The 20,592-nt window shown below is 43.3% G+C and overlaps 2 protein-coding genes across 47 annotated transcripts; both read right to left on the minus strand.

Moving 5' to 3' along the window:
• Positions 1–66: 66 nt before the first annotated feature.
• On the minus strand, positions 67–6,825 carry prkag3a (protein kinase, AMP-activated, gamma 3a non-catalytic subunit). Of its 46 annotated transcripts, none has more exons than XR_016488430.1 (13): positions 6,700–6,824; positions 6,363–6,402; positions 6,134–6,234; positions 5,603–5,684; positions 5,373–5,431; positions 3,275–3,333; positions 3,115–3,169; positions 2,817–2,846; positions 2,424–2,601; positions 2,244–2,276; positions 1,965–2,111; positions 1,291–1,384; positions 67–313 (listed from the first exon to the last, which is right to left on the minus strand). XR_016488430.1 is itself a non-coding variant. In XM_090208300.1 (13 exons), exons 1-13 carry the CDS (start codon positions 6,675–6,677, stop codon positions 291–293), a joined length of 1,002 nt encoding a protein of 333 aa, XP_090064426.1. In that variant the 5' UTR covers positions 6,678–6,825; the 3' UTR covers positions 67–290. The 46 variants fall into 46 exon arrangements, 9 of the variants coding, with proteins under 9 accessions (XP_090064426.1, XP_021427187.1, XP_090064427.1 ...); XR_016488445.1 differs by having other exon boundaries at positions 1,193–1,384; positions 3,288–3,333; positions 6,654–6,819; XR_005037421.2 differs by having other exon boundaries at positions 1,193–1,384; positions 2,244–2,281; positions 2,424–2,589; ... (1 more) ...; positions 3,288–3,333; positions 6,654–6,819.
• Positions 6,826–9,570: 2,745 nt separating this feature from the next.
• Positions 9,571–20,587, minus strand: LOC110495959 (protein CNPPD1). Its single transcript, XM_021571510.3, has 8 exons — positions 20,354–20,587; positions 19,725–19,827; positions 19,538–19,619; positions 19,330–19,450; positions 18,435–18,563; positions 13,961–14,022; positions 13,136–13,253; positions 9,571–12,290 (listed from the first exon to the last, which is right to left on the minus strand). Exons 1-8 carry the CDS (start codon positions 20,414–20,416, stop codon positions 11,640–11,642), a joined length of 1,329 nt encoding a protein of 442 aa, XP_021427185.3. The 5' UTR covers positions 20,417–20,587; the 3' UTR covers positions 9,571–11,639.
• Between the last annotated feature and the right edge of the window lie 5 nt (positions 20,588–20,592).

Consider the following 20,592-nt stretch of genomic DNA (forward strand, 5'->3'; position numbering starts at 1 on the left):
CTCTGAAAAGCTTACATAAAACAGTGAAATCCATTGTGCAAGTCCATTATAAAAAAACAAGTTAAATTGATTTGAACATGTTTAATACAGCACAAATTCAGCGCAACACAAAGTAACTCAAACTTATATCGTCCATTTGATCAAATGTAACTAATGACTATTGTGATTTATTGAACTCAACTGATACAGCTGATTGTTGCAGATTGTTTTTCTCTACAACAGTATGTTGACATTTTGAAAACGGTCTCCCTTTTCATCCACCATGGACTTCACATTGTCCTCTAGTGATCTCAGTTTGATTTGCTTGAAATCTCTGGAAAAAAAAGAAAAAAAAACAATAGTGGAAATGCAATATTATCAAAGATTGGAAGGATTGTAACCAAAGCATATGATAAAAAAAAGGTTGTGTGCATCAGTGTGTTATTATATCAGCATAAATAGATAATAAGCTCCATACAGATTCTTGCCGTAGACACAAACCAATCTGAGAGATGCAAATTAACAACAACATGGTTGCATCCCAAACGGCAACCTATTACCTATATATAATGAACTACTGACCGGAGACAGACTAGTGTCCTATCCAGGGGCTGTACTTGTACATCAAGCTGCCTCACGTTACAGAAACAGGAGATTAACCGTTTCGGCTTGCACAAGCCAAGCTATTTATTAATTTTTCACCTAAGTCATATGGACACTGGTCAAAAGTAGTACACTATAGGGAATAGGGTGCCATTTGGCACGCAGATCAAATCAGATATCATCAAATCTTTATGCAGATACATCATCACATTCCTCTAGTGCCATACTGTAACTTGGCCTTTTAGCTGCAGATAGTCCATAGAATGTCAACCACAAAAGCTTGGAATCTTCAAGATTCCAGTCCTTTTGAAAGTCATTGGATTTATACTGCTGCCCATGCATCAGGCAAGCAGGGAACGATAGGTCAGAGGTCATCATAATCACCCTTTGCAGAGAAAGTGTGTGTGTCTGCGCATGTGCGTGTGTGCCCACTTGCATGTTGGTGCTTCAGGGTACGTGGTGGGGGGTTGATATGTGGCTGAAGCACAGAGAAACAGGGTGCAACGTATAGCAGCAGCAGCTGTTGTTGTGGGGGGTCAAAGAAGTGTGTCGGACAGCCAGTCAATGAGCTGGGGGGATTGGAGAGAGGAGAGAAAAAGGGTGGACATACCTGGGCCAGGAAGGTGGGGCTAGAGGCGGTGGAAGATGGAGGTAGGGCAAGGGGGCCTGACTCCCACAGGTGCTAAGAGGCTAAAAGGGCGTCAATACCTGCCGGGCTTAACACCATGGCCTGGAGCAGGTCAGAGAGAGAGATGATCCCCCTGCACACGTCCTCTTTGTCCACCAGGACCAGCCGATGGACCTGAGGGGAAAGGATGAGGAGTAAAAGGGGTGAGGAGAGGATGGAGAGAGGAATGGGGCAGGATGGGGGTAAGATGGGGACAGGAGGGAGAGAGGATGGAGACCGGATGAGGGCAGTAGGGGGAGAGGATAGAGAATGGATGGGGGCAGGATGGGGTAGAATGGGAAGAGAATTGGTGCAGAATGGGAACAGGAGGGGGAGAGGATAGGAGTGTGTGGTGGGAAAGGGTTGGTCATGGTTACACAACAAGGACTTACCAGTAATTAAGTAGAGTAGAGTAAAGCAGTAAGCAGAAACCTTCATAACTCTATTTATATTTCATTGTGTGGGCTAATAGAGCTAAATGTTACAGCCCATTACTTTGATGTCTTTTTTAAACAAACTCGTAGGTGGAGTGGAGAGAGAGGGCCACTGTGATAGAGGACATGACCTTGGTCATATTCAGTAGTGCACACCGTACCAAAAATAACAAGTGTTTCTAATTGGACATGTTCAAGTAGTCCCTCCCTGTTGCAGCCCGTTTTCTTCCATTTGGAGCCTTATGAATACAACCCTGGTGGGAGCAGAGTGGGACACTAACCTCAGCCTTAATTATGCGATCAATGACGGTCTCCAGGGTCTCATCGGGGAGGCACTTGATGACGCCCTCAATGAAACAGCAGCGCCGTCGGATGGCCTCCTGCATGGACATGTTCAGGTTGTTGTATGTCTTCTGGGCAGCCAGATTCTGTCTCCGAGAAGAAGAGAAGAGGAGAGAACAATAAAAATGTACACAATGCACCAACAAAGATGTGAAGGGCTTTATTTTGTATTGTTTTCAAGTGAATTCAACTGTAACGGGCAGCTTTGGGGTACTTACAATCACATCAAATCTGGAGTAGAGAGCCACCACCTTGCCTTGGTGTACAAAGGACAGTGAGATACATAGCCTACCTACATCTTACAAGTCAAACTTTATTTTTGAAGGGCACCATGTAAGGATATACACATACTGTACTAGTCAGTGTTCGACTTTGAAAAAGAGATAAGGTTAACCCACCTTGCTCGTTTACTACGGGCAGTGCGGAGACCCTCCTCTCTACAAACACAGACAGGGCATCGTAGACTGAGGCCGTCTGCTGGACCGTGGCAATGTTCCGGAATGTCCCGATCCCAACGTCCTGGATCGTCTTCTGCATGAAGCAGGGTTTTGGGACTGTCTCTTTCTGTGTAGAGTACTTTTAAAATAAATTAAAAACACAACACATACAGTTCACAACACCACTGTTTGAAATGGATGACCATATGATTTGAGCATAAACACACGGACATCTTCTTCAAGTCATGTTGTCTTACAAATATATGGAGAAACTTGAGGATTCGCTTGTGCGTGAGAATGTGTAAGACATTTCCGGACACGGGATCGATAACCGGCAATCTGTGGATCTTATACCTCAGTAGGGAATAGATGGCGTCGAAGAGGCTGCAGGGGAGAGGAGGGGAGACTGAGTAGGCCTATAGTGTCTAACCCTGGAGAACACAACCAACATCCACACCTGAGTCATGTTGCAAAACGTTTTGCTACAGTGTGCCGTACTGAACACAACCCAGAATACTGCCTGTAATTGACTGAATCCCAGCCTCAATTTCCTTAGCCTGTTACTCATTTTAAAAAGTTATCAGTAAAAGTAACAACTCAGGCAAAGCCAGGTGACAGGAGTTGGTTTGACTGAGAGCTTGCGTAGATTCACCTGGCGTCTGGAGCGATACTGTGAAGACAGTGGTTGGAGTATTGCAGGTACACATCTGCAGAGAGAGAGAAATAAACAGAATGGAAAGTCACAGAAAGACATGTACGTATATACCATAGACATAGAACACTGTATCATTTGCTTTCTCTAGCTTATTTACTTGAATGAATCACCTCGCCATGTTCCAATTTGATGCCTCTCCAGCTCTTTCATTTGAACCTGTGGGAGGGGGGAAACATACAGTGCCTTGCGAAAGTATTCGGACCCCTTGAACTTTGCGACCTTTTGCCACATTTCAGGCTTCAAACATAAAGATATAAAACTGTATTTTTTGTGAAGAATCAACAACAAGTGGGACACAATTATGAAGTGGAACGACATTTATTGGATATTTCAAACTTTTTTAACAAATCAAAAACTGAGAAATTGGGAGTGCAAAATTATTCAGCCCCTTTACTTTCAGTGCAGAAAACTCTCTCCAGAAGTTCAGTGAGGATCTCTGAATGATCCAATGTTGACCTAAATGACTAATGATGATAAATACAATCCACCTGTGTGTAATCAAGTCTCCGTATAAATGCACCTGCACTGTGATAGTCTCAGAGGTCTGTCAAAAGCGCAGAGAGCATCATGAAGAACAAGGAACACACCAGGCAGGTCCGATATACTGTTGTGAAGAAGTTTAAAGCCGGATTTGGATACAAAAAGATTTCCCAAGCTTTAAACATCCCAAGGAGCACTGTGCAAGCGATAATATTGAAATGGAAGGAGTATCAGACCACTGCAAATCTACCAAGACCTGCCGTCCCTCTAAACTTTCAGCTCATACAAGGAGAAGACTGATCAGAGATGCAGCCAAGAGGCCCATGATCACTCTGGATGAACTGCAGAGATCTACAGCTGAGGTGGGAGACTCTGTCCATAGGACAACAATCAGTCGTATATTGCACAAATCTGGCCTTTATGGAAGAGTGGCAAGAAGAAAGCCATTTCTTAAAGATATCCATAAAAAGTGTCGTTTAAAGTTTGCCACAAGCCACCTGGGAGACACACCAAACATGTGGAAGAAGGTGCTCTGGTCAGATGAAACCAAAATTGAACTTTTTGGCAACAATGCAAAACGTTATGTTTGGCGTAAAAGCAACACAGCTGAACACACCATCCCCACTGTCAAACATGGTGGTGGCAGCATCATGGTTTGGGCCTGCATTTCTTCAGCAGGGACAGGGAAGATGGTTAAAATTGATGGGAAGATGGATGGAGCCAAATACAGGACCATTCTGGAAGAAAACCCGATGTAGTCTGCAAAAGACCTGAGACTGGGACGGAGATTTGTCTTCCAACAAGACAATGATCCAAAACATAAAGCAAAATCTACAATGGAATGGTTCAAAAATAAGTTAGAATGGCCAAGTCAAAGTCCAGACCTGAATCCAATCGAGAATCTGTGGAAAGAACTGAAAACTGCTGTTCACAAATGCTCTCCATCCAACCTCACTGAGCTCAAGCTGTTTTGCAAGGAGGAATGGGAAAAAATGTCAGTCTCTCGATGTGCAAAACTGATAGAGACATACCCCAAGCGACTTACAGCTGTAATCGCAGCAAAAGGTGGCGCTACAAAGTATTAACTTAAGGGGGCTGAATAATTTTGCACGCCCAATTTTTCAGTTTTTGATTTGTTAAAAAAGTTTGAAATATCCAATAAATGTCGTTTCACTTCATGATTGTGTCCCACTTGTTGATTCTTCACAAAAAAATACAGTTTTATATCTTTATGTTTGAAGCCTGAAATGTGGCAAAAGGTCGCAAAGTTCAAGGGGGCCGAATACTTTCGCAAGGCACTGTATTGGACAAATTATGATGAATGATTTCTGTGTTATTCACACAACCATGATCTTGTCTCCATTGAACATGCTTTATAGGCCAAGACTAGGCTTAAAGGGATAGTCCACCCAAATTACGAAATGGTTTCCTTACCATGTAAGAAATGTATGGACAAGGTAAGACAGCAATCCATGTTTTGGCTTTGCTAACCTGGCCACTGTCACCAAAGGCTAACTTTTAAGAATTTTCGTCCAAAAATCAATGCAGGTCAATATTCCCGTTATTAGCATTTTGTATGTTAAATGTCCAAATCATCTTTAAGGATGTTTATTGAGCTACACAATCCATTTCAGACACATTGGGATGACTTGGACATGAAATGTGAAACATGCTTATGACTGGGATATTGACTTGCATTTGGTTCAGATACGCACCAATGGGGACCTGTAGTAACGATGGAGAATGTTGATGAAATCTGTTATAGTCAGCATACCTGTGAGGACAATAGAGAGAGAGAGCTCTTATCACTGTTGGCATGGATACGTGCTAGTGTCTAGTCTTCATATCACACTACCCCCAAAACCAGCCCAAGCTTGCAATCATTCAGGACATTGCGTTGCCATAAGCAAGTAGCAAGAGAGCACCCCCTAATCTCTTCACTTACCCACAAACCTCTGTGTCTTGCTATCCCAGAGAGGTGCAGCTCTCAAGCCGTTTGCTACAAGAGCGAAAAAGGCTTTCTTCACCTGCAAACATAGTTTTTTTTTTTTAACACAACCAGTTAACACCGGTCTTAGTAGTGAGTATGTTTTAGGGAAGAAGGAATGAGGCTGCACATGAATTATTGCTGCAGGGACAAGGGAAAACCACTAGAACTGGCTGTAGCTGTAGTTACAGGAGAGAGGAACTCTGACTTGAAATGTCATACCAAAAGGGACCATGACCTTTCCCTTGGGAAGTGGAGGGAGAATATCTAGGCTGAGTTCAGCAGGAAGAGTATGTTCTGAAACGGGGAGGCACTACGTGAATTTGCCAAATAAGAACACAGATTTTAGTTTCCTGTAACCTGTTGTGAGACGTTTTGCTACGATGTGCCCTACTGAACACTGATCCTGGACTCTTGATTTGGCCCCCAAATTATTTTGTATTGTTCAGTTCCAACATACAAGTGGGTTACAGGACCCTGGACTCTTACTTGTAGTGTTGTGTCAAATATGACCAGTTTACAGCTGGTTGGAATGGCCTCATAGCAGCAATGACTTTTCATGAACTTCATGTACATCTCAGCATCAGCCTCTGAAGTTAACACACACACACACACACACACACACACAGTTATAGATCCCCTATACACCTCATTCCATGAAACAGACACACAAATGTACATTCACACACACACAAACACTGAAGGTTACCCAAATTACCTGAATTCTTCAATTCTTCACGCATCTCTTGAAACATGATCTAGACCAACAGAAAAAGAACACCAACAACACTCTATAACACCTTGATAAATGTGCTCTAAAATCACTGCTGGAATGAAGCTTGAAGGGAAAACATTCAGGATCAAGTTGAACTAAGCTCTAAACCAAAAACAGTTTACAATCCAACCAACTTTTTTTTTACCCCAGCTTTACTCCTTGTAGTCCTAAATGTTTCAGTCCTACACACACTTCTCAAGAACAAATCTGGCCAACTCGTGTACCATGACTTACCTGCCTGATAAGTATTTTCTCCATGAAAGACTTGGGCACAACTCACCCAACAATAAACGCTAGATCCTGCTACATGCAGGCTCCTCTCCCCCTGCCTGTCCCACAAACCAGTTGGGTCTATATTAGGAGCAGGAGTCTCAAGTGGTATGCAGAGGGCCAAGGGGATGGGGGTGGGGTCTGGGGTGAGGCGCAGGCAGAAAAAGGGGTGGGTACATTCCTCTGACATATTCTGCATAGTTTCTGTGTGGATTTTAGGAGCATTACATCATGTTGTTGATGTGGTTCCTGAGTTGTGAAAACATTTTGCCTGGCAATGTAACTGATCTGATATTTTGCACAGAAGCAGGGTGTCAGAAATGCTCACGCAGACTTGGCACCGTAGGACGACACGAGGAACAGCAGTCAAAAGGACGTGTTGTGTTGTAATATGGATATGTGCTGAAGTTGTATGCAACGGAGAGGTGCTGCAGTGTTTTGAAAGGATTGCTATGACTCTGGTGATGGGTGTAACTATGTTGACCGTTTTGATTCAGCTGTAATGGCTTCCTGTTCCCATTGGCATTGTGTTGTTCATTGTTATTTGCACAAGCTTAAGGAGGGCAGCAATAACAGGAAACGAGGTGAAGCACACTATGTTGTGCAAAGTTGTTGCTGGGTAGATTGCATTTGAATTGCGTTGCCTTGATTCCTCATGTCCTCTCTCCTCTCAAAACACATATTGGAGAAGATTGGGGCTCATATTTACAAAGAGTCTCAGAGTAGGAGTGCTGATCTAGGATAAAGTTGAGCCGAACACAACCTTACAGTGAAATGCTTACTTACAAGCCCTTAACCAACAATGCCATAAGAGGTTAAGAAAAATAAATGTTAAGTAAAAAATTGAAAATAAAAGTAACAAATAATTCAACAGTAGCAGTAAAATAACAATAGTGAGGCCATATACAGGTGATATCGTTACATAGTCAATGTGCGGGGGCACCGGTTAGTCGAGGTAATTGAGGTAATAAACTCAGCCTAAAAATAATTGTCCTCTCACTGTCAACTGTGTTTATTTTCAGCAAACTTAAGATGTGTAAATATTTGTATGAACATGACAAGATTCAACAACTGAGACATAAACTGAACAAGTTCCACAGACATGTGACTAACAGAAATGTAAAAATAATGTCCCTGAACAAAGGGGGGGTCAAAATCAAAAGTAAGTCAGTATCTGGTGTGGGTAAGTCAGTATCCGGACATTTCTGGGGAGAATGGCCCTAGCCCTCCGATCCAACAGGTCCCAGAAGTGCTCCATGGGATTGAGATCCGGGCTCTTCGCTGGCCATGGCAGAACACTGACATTCCTGTCTTGCAGGAAATCACGCACAGAACGAGCAGTATGGCTGGAGGCATTTTCATACTGGAGGGTCATGTCAGGATGAGCCTGCAGGAAGGGTACCACATGAGGGAGGAGGATGTCTTCCCTGTAACGCACAGCGTTGAGATTGCCTGCAATGACAACAAGCTCAGTCCGATGATGCTGTGACACACCGCCCCAGACCATGACGGCCCCTCCACCTCCAAATGTATCCCGCTCCAGAGTAGAGGCCTCGGTGTAACGCTTCAACGATAAATGCGAATCCGACCATCACCCCTGGTGAGACAAAACCCCGACTCGTCAGTGTAGAGCACTTTTTGCCAGTCCTGTCTGGTCCAGCGACGGTGGGTTTGTGCCCATAGGCGATGTTGTTGCCGGTGATGTCTGGTGAGGACCTGCCTTACAACAGGCCTGCAAGCCCTCAGTCCATTCTAGATTTGGCACTCCGGTACCGCTTGCCGTGTGGTAGCAGAGAGAACAGTCTATGACTAGGGTGGCTGGAGTCATTGACCATTTTTAGGGCCTTCCTCCGACACCGCCTGGTATAGAGGTCCTAGATGGCAGTAAGGTTGGCCCCAGTGATGTACTGGACTGTACGCACTACTCTCTGTAGTGCCTTGCGGTCGGAGGCCGAGCAGTTGCCATACCAGGCAATGATGCAACCATGCTCTTGATGGTGCAGCTGTAGAACCTTACGAGGATCTGAAGACCCATGCCAAATCTTTTCAGTCTCCTAAGGGGGAATAGGCTTTGTCGTGCCCTCTTCATAACAGTCTTGGTGTGTTTGGACTATGATAGCTTGTTGGTGATGTGGACACCAAGGAACTTGAATCTCTCAACCTGCTCCACTGCAGCCCAGTCGATGCGAATGGTGCGTGCTCGGTCATCCTTTTCTTGTAGTCCACAATCATCTCCTTTGTCTTGATCATGTTGAGGGAGAGGTTATTGTCCTGGCACCACACGGCCATGTCTCTGACCTCCTCCCTTTTGGCTGTCTCATCGTTGTCGGTGATCAGACCTCCCACTATTGTGTCATCGGCAAACTTGATGATGGTGTTGGGAGTCATGCCTGGTCATGCAATTGTGAGTGAACAGGGAGTACAGGAGGGGACTGAGAACACACCCGAGGGGCCCCCGTGTTGAGGATCAGCGTGGAGGATGTTGTTACCTACCCTTACCACCTGAGGGCGGCCCGTCAGGAAGTACAGGATCCAGTTGCAGAGGGTGGTGTTTAGTCCCAGGGTCCTTCGCTTAGCTTTTAGATGACAGAGGTAACCTGATCCTTGATTAGCAATCCTACGCTGAGACGCTGTGTGACTACGGCCCACAGAACCCCATATATTCTGTTAATGCTTGCTTGACACCACACATGTAGATCAGTGCCTGTGTGACTGCAGTTCTTAGATGTCAGCTCAAATGGCATATTGCTTTCTAGGGTGTGTGTGCGTGCCCAGATTGTGAGATTAATAGCTCAATGTTGACAACTCACATTACATACTGTATGTCAGTGGACCATGTGAACAGCAATACAGGCATAAATGACAAATGAAAAAAATGTGGTTAAGAGTCAAGCATTTTATTATTATTTTTTACAGATTTCTACACATTGTTTACAAAATGTAAGGATATTGTGCTTCAAAATCTAAGTCTGATTTGAAAAATGTTTAATTTAGATGTTTTCAGCAATTCAACAAAAGCCAAACTTCATGAGTTAATGTCCTAGGGACCACAGTGCCTCCTGGCTTTGTAAGAAAGGTGTCAATGTAAAACCAAGTCATATGTACAAATATCAAATTCCCTAGCAAGAACCTTCTATCTTGAGTAGAAGAATATGAGAAGAGCCAACTGTTTTTCAGGGATGAGAGACTGAAATAGTATTACCAGAATTTACATCCCCATTCAATAATGGACATACCCATTCAACTAAATCTATGGAGAAAGAAGACATTTTCCAATTTTGAGCGGGTGGAGAACACAAATTATATGCGAGTGATTGAGTGGTTTTTAATGTTGTCAGGTCTCCCCAACCAAATTGGTATGTTAAAGAGGGATACTAATTAATTGCATAAATTAAAAAACAGACATTTCTACTTAAAAAAAGTGATGTTTTGCACAATACAACTGTTTCCATGGAAAGGGTAATTGGATGAAAATCGCATTCATTAGATACATTTTCAATCATATTCAAAACTCTTATTTAAAAAACATCAAAACAGTAAACTGGTTATGACCTATTTCAGTTGCGTGGCATTCTGTTGTACAAACATTAAATTAGAGATAGCCACTGCATTCTATCATGGTAAAATAAATAGTTAAGAGTTCCATCTGTCCCCCAGTGCTATCTGAGTTTAGGGTCATGTTCAGTAGGCAGGAAATGAAACAAATGTCCCCAAAAAGGGGGGGGGGGGGGGCGCTCTCTGACCTTGTCCAATAAGAAACTTCTATTTTCGTTTGCTATTGCGAAGTGGTGTAAAGCATTTCGCTATGATGTGCCCTAATGAACACGACTTGAGGGGCAGCCAAACCGAGATATGAATTGAATGTTTACTGTTTTTTCACTGGAATAAAAAAGCATTACATCTCTACTATTGTTCAGTGCAGGGACCAGTAGCCATCTGTGCAAAAATATGTTGACATTTTTGAAAATAACTACAGTAAATGAGAGAATAATGACCCAAAAACTCCATGGCAAATCAAATGTAGGCTAGTTGTCTCTAGCTTGAGTGCAAGTCTGTTTGTGCCATCAATCCAACTCCTTCTCACTCATTGTCATGCAATGTTTGGCTTGACAAGGACAGCAATAGAGTTGGCAAGAGCACAAACAGATCTGGGACCAGGCTAAATTGCCTCCCTTCTTAAAGCGCTACAGTACAGTACTGACTTAGAAAGCAGCCTTGCTTTTGTGGAGACTTTCTCGACTTTCTTACTTTCTCAACACATTCTCAAATAGCTATGATGTCACATCAAAACTTAACTCTTCCAACTAAAAACTTGACTTAGCCCAACTCCCACAAGCCCCCATTTTCAAGCATAGGTAAAGAGTAGGTAGCCTGGGTACCAGTCTGTTTCTTCCATCATGCCACTTTGTCATGCCAAACATGGAGTGTGAGTGGAATGATGACACAAACAAATCTGGTACCCAGGCCAAAGACTAGGTAGTAACAAACGCTGTGTGGGTATGGTAGCCATGCATAGACATATTTTTGTGTATTTTTTTAAACCAAACAAGAAAGATTAGTTTGCCATGTACACACCTTCTAGACCTCAAACACCTCCTTGACTTTGGAAACACCCATTGTAAAGCGATGTGATCCAACCTCCTTTGAAAAATATACGTTAGAAAAGATACGAGGGTCTGAGCACAGAACTCAGATCTCACGCTGTTATGAGTTCATCTCACTTATTTACACCAATTCAGCTGGCAAACCACTGTACAAAATGTGCTACTCACCTTTAGGGGGCCTTATCTCAAATTTAGACAGTATATGCAACAAAACAATGCACATACAAAACAAAATCAATCCTTTCACTGCAACGGACGCATTCTGAAAAATCGGTTGGTTTAATTTGGAGTCCGGCGTCATAGTCATTGCAGGGTAACGATTGTGGCTTGTTTTGTCCGTCTGTGTCTAGCTGGGCATGAGGAGAGATTGGGCTTTCTCGATGGGCAGCATGAATTGTGGGCAGCAGGGTCCGACACGGAGGGTTGCCATGCCAGTCAGACGGGAGTCCAGGAGCATTGGGATGGCTCCGTAGAGGAGGGGGACAGGGGCCAGCCACGGTGCTGAGGGGTGACCAGGGGTTCCAGGCTCAAGTAGTGGAGCAGAGGTGTTCGATGGGCCGCACTGGATGGAGCCAAGAGGGAGGCTCCCCACTGTAACTGGGCAGCCGGGGTAGTGCAGAGAGGAGGCGGACAAGGCTGGTTCAGTGTCAGGCTGGGGGTGTGGGTCAGTGTGGCTTAGGGAAGTGAGGAGAGAGCCCCATAGACACAGTATAGAGGTCTGGGAGGTGGTTGGCGAGCCGTGGTTGTCGTGGGTGTGGAGAGTGCCAGGTCTGCGTTTGTGACTGTCGTTGCCCAAGACGCAGCAGCGAGGGAGGTCGGATGCTGGACTTGGGGTCTCTGGGACTGGGAGCAGGCCTAGTGGTGGTGGTGGAGAGAGGCTGGAGCTAGGCAGGTGGACTTGGCTGACTGGGGACAGGGGCTGGCTGCTCCTGGGGAGGCTGGTGGCGATAAGGCCCGCGACACTGGTCAGATACACCAGCCCCAGCATGCAGGTCACCTAGAGAGGTGAGGACGTGAATTTAGTGGATTTCTTTCAGTGTGTTTTTCCTTCCTTCCCTCCCAAACTAACTACTTTCAAAAGTGTTGTTTCTTTCAATCAACACATAGTTTGTGGGTTTCTACAATGAGCAGTTTTCAGGAATTGATGTGATGGAAATGTTATACTTGTGCTTTTCTCATAACTCATTCCTGTGTTCATTCATGTGCTGTTCTAATAACCAATTTTTGTGTTCATGTAAGTGACTGATTTAACAAATCCTCACTTATCAGTATCTACAATTTGGCAGTACGCCCAGACCTTGTTATGAGAAAGAAAGATATTTCAGTTTCAAGGTCACAGCTTAGAGAGAAGAAGCCTCGTGAGGTATTGGTCTGTCACATGTATGACCCAATATTGATCAGTCACATAAATTAAACAAAACTGTAATGATGAATTAATTATGCTAAATCATGCAAATATAACTTGTCTGTGTATAGCAGACAACTGCTAGGACTGCCACAGCAGAGCTCCTAACAGAAATTCACTATGGTGTATTGAGTTTGTTGAAACCTCTCCAGCACGCTGACAATAAACAATGATTCATTTAAGATCGACTTTGAGTATCCCTGTGTAAGAATTTCCATGACATGTTAATTTCAGGGGCGTTTCTGAGACTAGCGTTGTGTCCATTCGGCACAAAACAGGAAAAAACATACTACCTGAACATGTCAAATAAGAAATGCTATTGTCCATTTCAAAATGTTCTGCTACGGTGTGCCCATACTGAGGATTACCCACAACTCAGTCCTTCAGTGCAATGTGGACCCCACTGCCCTGTCCTCTGACCACTGGCCCCTCCTCACCTTGGCAAAGTGCAGGTAGATGGCCGTCAGTGCTTGTCGCCACGCCGCCTGCTCCAGAAGCACACAGAGGTCAGTGTAGGTGAACCAGCCTCGCTTCATCCCCTGGTTCTCTGCAATACTGGAGTCACAACAGGCCAGAGTTAATACACACACACAGTCCACACTCAATGCAAACAGAGAGAGAGAGAGAGATGGACCTAGAACAGAGTCTGGCTACGCTCATGTTACTACGCTCATGTGACACACATGACCAACCCTTTGTTTGAACTAGCAGCTCTGTATCAGATCTACCAGCCAAATTACCACAAGAACTTGACACTACTAATTTAGTTATTCCCTGAAAAGTCATGGGGCTTACAAAAATAGAAGTCTCTATGACATTCCGAACCCTTCATAGCTTCTTGTGTTTCTAATGGTTCTAATGCATTAGGAGTCACACACAGATACATCCGCCCACCCCGACACACAGGCCTATTTTTTCTCGAGCTGATGGTTAGGGGGTCGGAACATAATTACAAATATTTTGTAGACTGCAAATTGACTACAAGAAGGCCAAACAGATATATTTGACTAAAACAATTTCAAATCTTGCACAGATTTGTATACCATCACATATACTGTATCTCTCTCTATTATGCATAGGACTACTTTGGAACAGAGTTCCAGAATTAAAATCACTTGGAAATTATTTGCTGGTGTTTTTACATTAAAGTAATGTCCAACAATACATTGGAAAAATATTTATTTATTTATTTTTTAAATCACCCATGGGGAAACCTGCACCAGCACGAAAAACGATCTACGTGAATGACAACAATCACAAACCTGGTTTCTAGTTGATTCAGTATGCCAAAGTAGTCCCCTGGCTCAGTGAAGAGGCTCCACTCCTAAAACACAGAAGTGAGAGCAGCTGTCAGATTGCATATTATATGTCCATACAAATACAGTACAATGGGATTTAAATATTAGTGATGCGCGGGTTGACACAACCTGCAGTCCCCATGGTTATAACCACGGGCGGGTGGGTTTAGGGTCATGAAATATTGTGTGGATGACGTGTGTGTGCTAGCAATGTTCCCTCTAAGCTGCAGTTCCCCAGGGACTGTCAAGTAGAATAAATACCAGCCTGCGCAGAAAAGCACGAGAATGAATTTAATCAACTTTCTACAGTTTTACCTGTTAGTTAACACTATTAACATTTCCCTTTACTGTGGGAATTGTGATCAAATCAACACAATATCAGCCACTTTCAATGCAACAAACCAAAACAAAACTACGCAACACTTAGTATGCAAAACGATCTATGCATGAGATTTTGTAGTAGACAGAAAGGATCAGAGTAGGATACCATTGCATTGACAGGCACGACTCAGGCCGTACTCTACACAGACCGGTGCGCCATAACCAATCAGAGCTTCAGTAGGCTTATATGCAAATAGACCATTGTCATGGATTGGTGCAATTTACTTTCAACTGAACTGTTTACAGCGTGACCGGTTGTGAGTATATGCACTTGTTTTGAGATCAAAGCAAGAGCTACATGTAGCAACCTGTACACATTTGCCCACACTAGCCCAGTTATAGACAATTTCTAGTCAGCAATTGGGGACTGATTGCTTCCTACAAGAGCACAAAAAGTGTTAGGTAAAGAGCTTTTTTTTTTTTTTTGTCTTAAAAAGGGACAGTGTTGTATATTGAGACCGGCTTGAATAAGCTAAGTAGCCAATAGGCAGTAGTATAATTTGTCTGATTCTCTGTAATAATGGTATGGGAATAATGACGTATTTTATTTTGTAAAGTGGTTTCTTGAGTCAAACAATATTCTCAGTCACATCCTTGTCTGGACAAGTGGATAAACAGGTTAATGTCAAGCCTTGCATGTGTGAAATATCATGGAATATACAGTACCATTCAAAAGTTGGGACACACCTACTCATTCAAAGTTTTGTTTTCTTTATTTGGACTATTTTCGACTTTGTAGAATTATAGTGAAGACATCAAAACAACACACATGGAATCGTGCAGAAACCAAAATATATTTATAATTGAGATTCTTCAAAGTAGCCACCCTTCGCCTTGATGACAGCTTTGCACACTCTTGGCACTCTCTCAACCAGCTTCATGAGGAATGCTTTTCCAACAGTCTTGAAGGAGTTCACACATACTGTTTGCTGAGTACTTGTTGGCTGCTTTTCCTTCACTCTGCGGTCCAACTCATCCCAAACCATCTCAATTGGGTTGAGGTCGGGGGATTGTGGAGGCCAGGTCATCTGATGCAGCACTCCATCACTCTCCTTCTTGGTCAAATAGCCCTTACACAGCCCGAAGGTGTGTTTTGAGTCATTGTCCTGTGACTAGTCCCACTAAGCGCATACCAGATGGGATGGCGTATCGCTGCAGAATGCTGTAGTAGCCATGCTGGTTAAGTGTGCCTTGAACTCTAAATAAATCATTGACAGTGTCACCAACAAAGCACCCCCACGCCATCACACCTCCTCCATGCTTCAGGGTGGGAATCACACATGCAGAGATCATCTGTTCACCTACACTACTTCTCACAAAGACACGGAGGTCAACAACAAAAAATCTCAAATTTGGACTCACCAGATCAAAGGACAGATTTCCACCAGTCTAATGTTCATTGCACATGTTTCTTGGCCCAAGCAAGTCTCTTCTTTTCTTATTGGTGTCCTTTAGTAGTGGTTTCTTTGCAGCAATTCGACCATGAAGGCCTGATTCACGTAGTCTCCTCTGAACAGACGATGTTGAGCGCGTCTGTTACTTGAACTCTGTGAAGCATTTATTTGGGTAGCAATTTCTGAGGCTGGTAACTCTAATGAACTTATCCTCTGCAGCAGAGGTGACTCTGGGTCTTCCTTTCAAGTGGCGGCCCTCATGAGAGCCAGTTTCATCATAGAACTTGATGGTTTTTGCAACTGTACTTCTCTCCATTTTTCAGATTCACGCGCCAAATAGCCTACACCCCAATTGTAAAATGCTTTTGGGAAGGGGCCGAACAGAGAAAAGTTAATGGCGATCCAGTGAAGCAAAAAGGACAATAAGAGAAAAGCTACGAAACGGAGAGTTGAAAATAAAGAAAAGGCGGGGCAAGAAAAGTCATGTTTGGGAAAGATTTGGTAAAGTGGTAAAAGAGGATGATAACAGTGTCAGCTATGTTATGTGTGATGATTGTGAGGCGCTATACTTTAAAATAGGCATATGACACTTCAAGGGAACTGTAGCCCACTGTTCAGATGGGTTAAAAGGATACTGAAATCTGGACACTGACTTTAGGTCTATAACCTCTCACAAAGCCTTAATATTAACCCCATGCGGAACTTAGCATTTATTGCAGTAAAATGATACACCAAATGTAGGAAACATTTAGACTCAAACAGGAGTGGAGAAATATGATTTCTTTCTTTCAGCATCTTGAGAAAAAGCGAATGCGCAGTTAGATACCATCTGTAGAGGTGCTATCTTTATCAGCATCATAAAAGCTGACAGTATTTCAACCACATAAAATATGCATCCAAGCACAACTGAAATATTTTCAGAAACCCGTTGGATTGTTTACACAGCTTTCTATTTCCTTACAACAAGTCCACCTGATGCCATTTGGAAATTTACACAGAAAAGATTTCCTTTTTTTTGTTATTGCATTTTCTCCCGGTTCCTGAACGTCTTTGCTCCGTGAAAGAAGCAGAGAAGACCAATGTCAACTAGATTGAAGCATTCATTCTATCGATTTATGATATTCTGGTGAGCAAGGGTTTATTTTGTCTTCTAGGGAAACATAATGATGGAAGGGAAGCTGCATGTATCTAATTATAGACAAGGTGACTAAAAAAGCCTACCAAAATGTCCGTAATTATAAGCAGAAACATACCTAAATCAGGCAATAAAAAAAATCATGCACCTTCTGTCAAAAAATCGTTCTGCCGTCTCTGACTGTAGCCTACAGCGCATTTTCTATTTTAGCTGGTTAGGGTCGGTCCTCAGACATTCATTGCGGACGGGTACGGGTGAACTAATGGTTGACCCACGCACCACTATTAAATATATGGCTCTGAGTGGGACCACACGTTTCTGAGGCTGTGTGTATGTTGAGCGCGTCTGTTACTTGAAAATAACCTCACACTCAACGTCAACAAAACTAAGGAGATGATTGTGGACTTCAGGAAACAGCAGAGGGAACACCCCCCTATCCACATCGATGGAACAGTAGTGGAGAGGGTAGCAAGTTTTAAGTTCCTCGGCATACACATCACAGACAAACTGAATTGGTCCACTCACACAGACAGCATCGTGAAGAAGGCGCAGCAGCGCCTCTTCAACCTCAGGAGGCTGAAGAAATTTGGCTTGTCACCAAAAGCACTCACAAACTTCTACAGATGCACAATCGAGAGCATCCTGGCGGGCTGTATCACCGCCTGGTATGGCAACTGCACCGCCCTCAACCGTAAGGCTCTCCAGAGGGTAGTGAGGTCTGCACAACGCATCACCGGGGGCAAACTACCTGCCCTCCAGGACACCTACACCACCCGATGTCACAGGAAGGCCATAAAGATCATCAAGGACATCAACCACCCGAGCCACTGCCTGTTCACCCCGCTATCATCCAGAAGGCGAGGTCAGTACAGGTGCATCAAAGCTGGGACCGAGAGACTGAAAAACAGCTTCTATCTCAAGGCCATCAGACTGTTAAACAGCCACCACTAACACTGAGTGGCTGCTGCCAACACACTGACACTGACTCAACTCCAGCCACTTTAATAATGGGAATTGATGGGAAATGATGTAAATATATCACTAGCCACTTTAAACAATGCTACCTTATATAAATGTTACTTACCCTACATTATTCATCTCATATGCATACGTATATACTGTACTCTATATCATCGACGGTATCCTTATGTAATACATGTATCACTAGCCACTTTATACTATACTATGCCACTTTGTTTACATACTCATCTCATTTGTACATACTGTACTCGATACCATCTACTGTATCTTGCCTATGCTGCTCTGTACCATCACTCATTCATATATCCTTATGTACATATTCTTTATCCCCTTACACTGTGTACAAGACAGTAGTTTTGGAATTGTTAGATTACTTGTTATTACTGCATTGTCGGAACTAGAAGCACAAGCATTTCGCTACACTCGCATTAACATCTGCTAACCATGTGTATGTGACAAATAAAATTTGATTTGATTTGAACTATGTGAAGCATTTATTTGGGTAGCAATTTCTGAGGCTGGTAATGTAATACTACGTATAACTTACAATAGCGTCGAGGAAATTCATCTCCAGAGTGTTGACAGTCTGGACGTCCAGTTTCCCAGCAGCCCCCCACTCGTCATTGAACACCTCCTCATCCTCCCCTTCGTCGTACAAATATTTGCTGGCAACCATCTGGAGGAAAGGCGAAACAGGATTAGGAGGTTAAGATCAGTCCATATGTCATAGAAAGCTAGATGTATTTGCATCTTTCTCCTCACACATACTACACAGGAGATTCCATCTTATTACTTTTGACGTGACTATTGTTGTTGACTGATGTTCTGCATTGTTGAAGAAGCTATCACGTCAGCATTTTGTTGCTTCTTTTATACCTGCTGTAAACAGTTTGTGACGAATAAAATGTGATTTGATTTAAAAACATTTTCCAGACACACACTTAAGCCTACTCCTGGTCTAAAAAGCACATTGCGGGTGGCTGCGGGAAATTCTAAATTGAACAAGAATTAGGTGTAGAATATGGGTCTGGGCCCTACATGCCCAGCAATTATAGATGCCCATTTTCATAACAAGCTGTTCTGTGCCCATCACATGCATAGCCGTGGCTTACTCCTGTCGAGACGACTAGTGTTTCACAGACATCGCTATGACCTAATTCTGGCGAGAAGACCTGTGCTTTTCAGTCACCCACATGGCCATTGCATAATTCTGGTCAGATGGCCTAATGCTTATCACATAGAATTAGGCAAAGGCTATTTAGCCTAACGAGACAACCCAAATGGCACCCTATTCCAATCAATCAAATAAATATTGTCACATACTTCTTAAACAACAGGTGCAGACTAACAGTGAAATGCAGGTCTTTGGTCTGACAATAAGCAGTACACTACAAAGGGAATAGGGTGCCATTTGAGATGCATCCAACCTTTGGCCCACATACCATGGAGATAAGGAAGAGGTCAGAGGAGGAGATCTTTTGCAGGTATTCGGGGTTCCTGTGTCGTAGCCTTTCGATGTAGACCAGGGCCAGCATCATGGCACATGGAGAGATGCACGCCTCCCTGAAAAACAAACCAACTATATGAAGTTATGAAGACCATTAGATGGCAAAAAAGGATAACAAGTGTCAACATTCACTGACAACATACCTCGCGACATGAGCAGCATATTTCTTGTGCAGTTTTCGAATTGGGCTAGGGGCAGATTTCTGAAGGAGTTCCACAGCAATATCTAGAAATCATATTCAGAACATATGAATCAATCATTCAAATTCACAACATAATAAACAACAGTCACACATTGACAGGACACAACCTAACAGACAGATTAGCTAACCTGTAACAGGACAGGAAAGGTTATCTAGAGAGCCGTCTTGGTCCAGGCCATAGTATAATCGCTTCCGCACTCTCTCAGACAGTTTCTGATGTCCAGGAAGAAACTGTGAAGGCAGATCAGAGTTCATTGAGCGAAGGGCCTAATTTCATGACAAAAACGAAACTGAAATAACGTTAGCTAGCTAACTTTACATAAGCAAGTCATGTCAACACGGATGGAATAAGTTAGCTAGCTATCCCACAAACTCTTATATTCGGTTATCCCATTGGGTTTGCTGGCTACCGTTTTACGAGGTAACAGTAAACGTTAGGTGACAAGTCATGAAGTTGAAGCTAAGTCCAGAACAACCACATTCACATGTAGCTAACGTTAGCAGGCTGGTTAGCTACGTTACCGCGTGAGCTAGTACAATACTGTACAGTATGTAACGTTAAACGTTAACTTGGCCGTGTTTTGATGTTCAATTGTAAGAAAGGCATACAACACGTGTTGTTTAACCTGGTATACCTATTTAAAATGCGATTATTACCAAATATGTCTAAAACTCACGTCAACCCGTTTGCTGTCATATTTCATTACCTAAACTAGCCAACTCAGCTAGCGTCACTCGCCTTGACAGGCCAACTTACCGTAAACTCCTGAAAGTCAGAAAATTGTAATGTTCGTTCACTAAACAATTCGTTGAAATCCATGATGTCTATCCAACATTAGCCAAATAGAAGAAAGAGAAAATCTAGCTGAATAGCTATAAAACGGCGCCTGGTTTTACTCAGGCTAGCTAGCACAGCAGTAACCCCCGTCGTGATGGCTGACAAGACAGGAGGGCGGGAACAGTTATGCAATGTACTAAATGGCTACAAAATGTTGT

This window comes from Oncorhynchus mykiss, chromosome 18 (assembly GCF_057628025.1).
Source record: "Oncorhynchus mykiss isolate SJ-2025 chromosome 18, ASM5762802v1, whole genome shotgun sequence".
Taxonomy (NCBI): Eukaryota; Metazoa; Chordata; class Actinopteri; order Salmoniformes; family Salmonidae; genus Oncorhynchus; species Oncorhynchus mykiss.

Coding starts and splice junctions, on each gene's coding strand:
- prkag3a (XM_021571512.3), bottom strand. CDS start 6,677: ATGGAGAAAATACTTATCAGGCAG. Junction 6,235..6,362: donor TGAAGAATTGAAGAATTCAG/GTAATTTGGGTA, acceptor TGTTAACTTCAG/AGGCTGATGCTGAGATGTAC. Junction 2,602..2,719: donor TCAAGTTTCTCCATATATTT/GTAAGACAACAT, acceptor TTATTTTAAAAG/TACTCTACACAGAAAGAGAC.
- LOC110495959 (XM_021571510.3), bottom strand. CDS start 20,416: ATGGATTTCAACGAATTGTTTAGTGAACGAACATTACAATTTTCTGAC. Junction 19,828..20,353: donor CTGACTTTCAGGAGTTTACG/GTAAGTTGGCCT, acceptor CTGCCTTCACAG/TTTCTTCCTGGACATCAGAA. Junction 19,451..19,537: donor TATGCTGCTCATGTCGCGAG/GTATGTTGTCAG, acceptor TTTGTTTTTCAG/GGAGGCGTGCATCTCTCCAT.